We start from the raw sequence: 4851 nt of genomic DNA, 5'->3' as shown, positions 1-4851 counted from the left end.
AAAAAAAATTATTGTAGCTTTCTCTCTCTCTCTCTCTCTCTTCCATCACAACCCATCGCCACCCTGCACCTCCTAGATCTTGCACCACCAGCCTCACACCACCAACACAATTCTTGGGGTGGAGCCTCACACTGATCTCGTACCATTGCACAACCTCACACCACCACCACCACCTCCCTCCCTAGCTCGTTGTTAATCTCCATTTCCTTTAATTTTTTTCTTTTTCTTTTAATCTTTTTTTTCTTTTTTCTTCTAATAAAAATTATGAAAGGGATGTAACCTTTTTTGATTGATTGGGTAATCCATATCTGGTTTCTTTATGATATGGATATGGATATGGATCTGGTTTCTTTTGTCCACCCTGATATGGTTTCTGTATGATTTATGTTTTTTATCTTCATTCTCATCTAGCTAACTAGCTAATTAAAGAAAACAAGTTTACATTCTCATCTGAAATGTCCAAAACAAGTTAACAAATTGAATGGATCTGGATTTGATTCAATGGAGAAGAAAAAAAAATGTAAAAATTGCAAATGTGGACTTTTCAATAGACTTTTTGGTCGATAAGTGTTATATATAGCACTATTTCAAGTGGACTTTTTGATCGACAGGTGCTATAGCACTCGACCACTTAGTGTTAAAGCACTTGTCGACCACTTTTTGTCCACCACTTTGTCGACAACTTTTCAATTATGGGCATTTTAATCTCAAAAAATGAAAAAAGATTAGAAAAGTAAGTTTTTTAGAAAGGGTCAAAAAAGCTTATAGTTGTATAAAAATAAGTTATTTAATTAAATTACCTCGTTTTGTTTAGGACAAATTAATACTATTTATGTTAGACTGTTAATTAAGTTTTTTTTTTTTAGAAACATATTGTTAATTAAGTTTGTTAATTATGTAGTATATCCAATGAATTAAATTTCGGATTTCGAGAAAATTTCAATGAAAATTTCAAAGATTTTTAAATTTTGACAAAAATTAGACAAAAACAACGAAAATTACTATCAAAATACAGAAATTTTTAATAAAACTTTACCATATGTTTATTTAACATATTATTTACTAAATTGATATAAAACATTGAAGAAACCAAATTATATTGTAGGTTTCATGTGATATAAGGTGAATATAATGCGCGCTGGAGCAAATACTGTTAAATAAAATTAATATAATTATTAAATAAAATTAGTATATTCTTTATATTGTATAATTTAATTATACACTAAAATCTAAACTATAATACTCTATATACTCTATAATTTATACATTAAATCTTATATATTCTATATTCTTTATAATATTAGATTTTAGGCCCTTTAGGATACTATTAATTATCTTTTTATATAGAAATGTATTAGAGTTTAAGGTTTAAAATAACTAAACGAAATCCCAAACATTTTTTTTCCCAATTGCCCAAAGGCCCCAAACCCCCCCCCCTCCTTTTTTTTTTTTTTTTTTCCTTTCTTTACTTTTTTTCCCCGTGCCTCTCTCTTTAGTCCTTTTTTTTATTTTTATTTTATCTCTCCTTCCATTTTTCCCGTGCCTCTCACCCAGCCAAGCTTTGTCTTCACTAAGTGTAACAACCCAAATTTTGGCTTATGGTAATTTTGTTACTTCAATTTTTCAAACTTGTTTTAAAGTTTTTTTAAAGGAATTAGAAATTTCTTTAAGTTTATTTTAACTAACTTTGACCTTTGGTTGTGGTTCTAGAGCTTAGTTGTGTGGAAATGAATTTTAGAAAATGAAAATGAAAATTCAAGAATTTGGCGATTATTATTATTTTTTGAATTAAATTATGAGAGTAAGATTTTTCATAATTTTTTTAAAACAATTTGACGATTTTGAGGTTATAAGAAATTAGTACTCATCAATACGAGTTCGTAAAATTTTTCGGTAAATTATTTGGAGTCTCGAGCTATTTTTAGTAAATTTCTGAAGTTGAAAAAAATATAAAATAGGAAAATTTCGGCGAAATCTTCACGAAAAAATGTTAAATATGTGTTTCGATTTCGAAAAAAAAACAAAACAAAACAAAACAAAATTTTCGGCAAAAATTTCAAAATTTAATACCTTGAGTATATCTGAATTTGTTAATTAAGAGAGCATCCCTAAATATTATTATAGTATTATATTGTATATTTTAATTAACTGGCAAACACCCATCACAATCATATTGATCATAACCTTTACCCAAACAATACGCTTATATATCAAGAATAGTAGATCATGATGTTCCCAAAATAAAGATCAATTAGGCCAGACACGACCCATATATTGAAACCTCATTGGCTAGGTTTAACAAAAGCAAAGAAAGTTGAAGAAAAGAACAATTCATAATGCATAGATAGACAAGACAATCCAACAGGTCAAAGATGACGCCAAGATTTTGTTTTAATAGCTACTATAGAACAGAGGGATTTATATATATATATATATATGACACGTAGTACTGTTGAAATGATCTGCTAGCTCTCTCTCTCGCTCTCCGTAATCAGTGTTTGATGATCCTCATTCCTCTATATCAAAGTTTTCCCTCCCTTTTTTTCTTTTATTTTTGAATACACAAACCCCCTACAAGATATCGGAGGGAATGAGAAAGAGAGGGAACATACAGCTCGAGTGAATTAATAATAATGGGTAGTAAGCAATAATGGATAATTAAGGATTAACACTTGGGTTATGGCCCTTATGGGGATCATATATGGGATGATCAATTCAAGAGGTGGCAATGCAATAAGGCTCCCCAAATAGAAGAGACCTTCTTGGCTCTTTGCAACCCAAGTAATCCCCTTTATTCCCTCTCAAAACTAGCAATTGTTGCTGTTCATGATTTGCCTTTTGATTCTTGGACATAAAGTGATTGCTCTTGAGTGGTGGGGACGTTGGGTTAAGAGCTGACGTGGCCGTGGGGTTGGGGTTGGGGTTGGGGCGCCAATAGTACTCATAGGCATTGAGAGAGGCTGCTGCAGCCGCTGTTTTTGTCACGGCTGCCGAAGGCTTAGGTATCAAACGAGCCACCCGGCCCGGCCGCGGTGGGAGTGATTGTGCTAGTGTGGCTGGCTCCACTACTTTCATCACCTCCTCCTCATCCTCCTCTCCATATTTAACTACTTGATTGAACTTGTTGCCCCACCCATGAGTACTAGTCCTATTCGCTAACCCAATTGGCCTATTCATCATTAGTGCTAACCTATGAACATTTGTCACCCTACTTGTTCCTCTTGGTCCTTCCTCCATCAAAATTTCTATTTCCTTAATTCCATTTTCTTTTGCTTCTTTCACAACCTCACCTATCTCCTCCTCCTCATCGTCATCGTCATCGATGTCACTTTTTTCGCTTTCTTTTTCTTCCTCCCCTTCCCCAAAGTTGAGAAATTTCTCCTCAAACTCTACCTCTTCATTCTTTGGCTCCTCATCACTTGGAGTAGTGGCAGTAGTGAGACAAGTGAGGACAAGGCGACCGTCTTGGCGTTGGGCACGGAAGTTATTCGTGAGGAAAGGCATGGACACGGCTTCAAGGACGAGTCGTCCATTGTCGCGATGAGTCCGCATGCGGAGAGAAGCCCCATCAGTACCTGACAAAGAAGCAAGAGGTGGAGGGAAGGACCGAGCCGGAGGCAATTTCTTAGCAGCTGCAGAGTTGTACTTGACAACTCGAACTTGTTCCTCATCCACTGTTTGTGTTTGTTGTGGAAGCTCTGCCTCTTCTTCCTCTTTGTCAAGTCCTTCAACATCACTAGTCTCCGAGGGAGGGTATGATGAAAACCCTTCGGAACCAGTCTCGGATCCGAGACTTTCAGTGCACACTAGAAGACTCTTTTCAGTCAAAGAGCTTGCTTGTTTCTTCACAAGAGGATGAACATAAGGCCCTTCTAGAACATCCGATTTGTTGGCCTTTTGAGCCAAAATTGAGGTCCAAATATCGAACTGCCCCTGCAGCCTTGGGTCTTGTTCATCGTCTTCTCCCTCGGACGACGAAGAAGATGAAGGATCCTTATTATCCAGGGACAGAGAGAGATCTTCAGATGAGGCAATCTTTTTCATGGGGGAGAAGCCGTTTTGAGCCAGCCATTTCTTGGACGACATGTCGGCGGACAGCGTTCGGCGCAAAGAAGCAGCTTTCGACCTTTCGCAGTCCGACCCAAGAATGGTGCCGATGCCCTGCTTCTCTGGTGTCACAGCCTTGGCTTCTTGCTCCATATTCATCTTGATGAGAAAGGAAGATGAGTGAAGCCTCTTGCTCAGAGAACCCGACATATCTCCCAAAATCAGACAAGTACTAGCAAGGACTGCCAATTTTTGCTGCACATATAACAAGTAAACAACAATAAGAAAAAGATCGACCCAAAAGCCACTGAGTACACGTTGTAACAAATTTCAAGTTACAAAGCAAATTAACATGTTTGATATTTACATGCATGTGATATTAGAAAGTACAAAAATTGCTGAGCTGTGATGATGGAATGAATTGAATTATTTACCTGATTCGATCAGAGGCAAAGCAACAGCACCCTACAGAGGTCTGCAAAGAGACCACTGAAGGGGTTGCAGGAAGTAAGCGAAGAAGATGATGAAGATGATGTTTGAGTAGTGGCTGTGGCTGATGGCAAACAAGGGAGGGGGGAATGTGGGTATTTGTAGGGGGCCAAAAAGGCATTGGAACCGTGTGCAGTGGGACCCAACTACGCCACCATGAAAAAGACCCCCTTTCTCTTTTTGGTTTCCAGTTTTTCCTCTTTATAAGAAAATTAGAAAAAGTGGTGGACAAAAGAAAAGAGGGTTTGGATATAACGAGGATGGTCTCATTTGCTTCTATGTAAGCTCTCCCTCCAGATTGTAATACTCAAAATA

At 36.8% G+C, this 4851-nt stretch overlaps 1 protein-coding gene across 1 annotated transcript; it reads right to left on the bottom strand.

Moving 5' to 3' along the window:
* Nucleotides 1-2232: 2232 nt before the first annotated feature.
* LOC147299176 (FAF-like protein (DUF3049)) lies at nucleotides 2233-4602 on the bottom strand. Its single transcript, XM_086229654.1, has 2 exons — nucleotides 4482-4602; nucleotides 2233-4302 (listed from the first exon to the last, which is right to left on the bottom strand). The coding sequence occupies exon 2, from the start codon at nucleotides 4255-4257 to the stop codon at nucleotides 2716-2718; it is 1542 nt and encodes a 513-aa protein (XP_086085780.1). The 5' UTR covers nucleotides 4258-4302; nucleotides 4482-4602; the 3' UTR covers nucleotides 2233-2715.
* Nucleotides 4603-4851: the final 249 nt, after the last annotated feature.

Source organism: Dryas octopetala, chromosome 1 (assembly GCF_963921425.1).
Source record: "Dryas octopetala chromosome 1, drDryOcto1.1, whole genome shotgun sequence".
NCBI classification, from domain to species: Eukaryota; Viridiplantae; Streptophyta; class Magnoliopsida; order Rosales; family Rosaceae; genus Dryas; species Dryas octopetala.
Note: the sequence above shows the minus strand (reverse complement) of the source record. Positions and strands in the feature narration are given on the sequence as shown.

What these genes read in the sequence shown, in the direction of transcription:
- LOC147299176 (XM_086229654.1), bottom strand. Translation starts at nt 4,257, where the DNA reads ATGTCGGGTTCTCTGAGCAAGAGGCTTCACTCATCTTCCTTTCTCATC.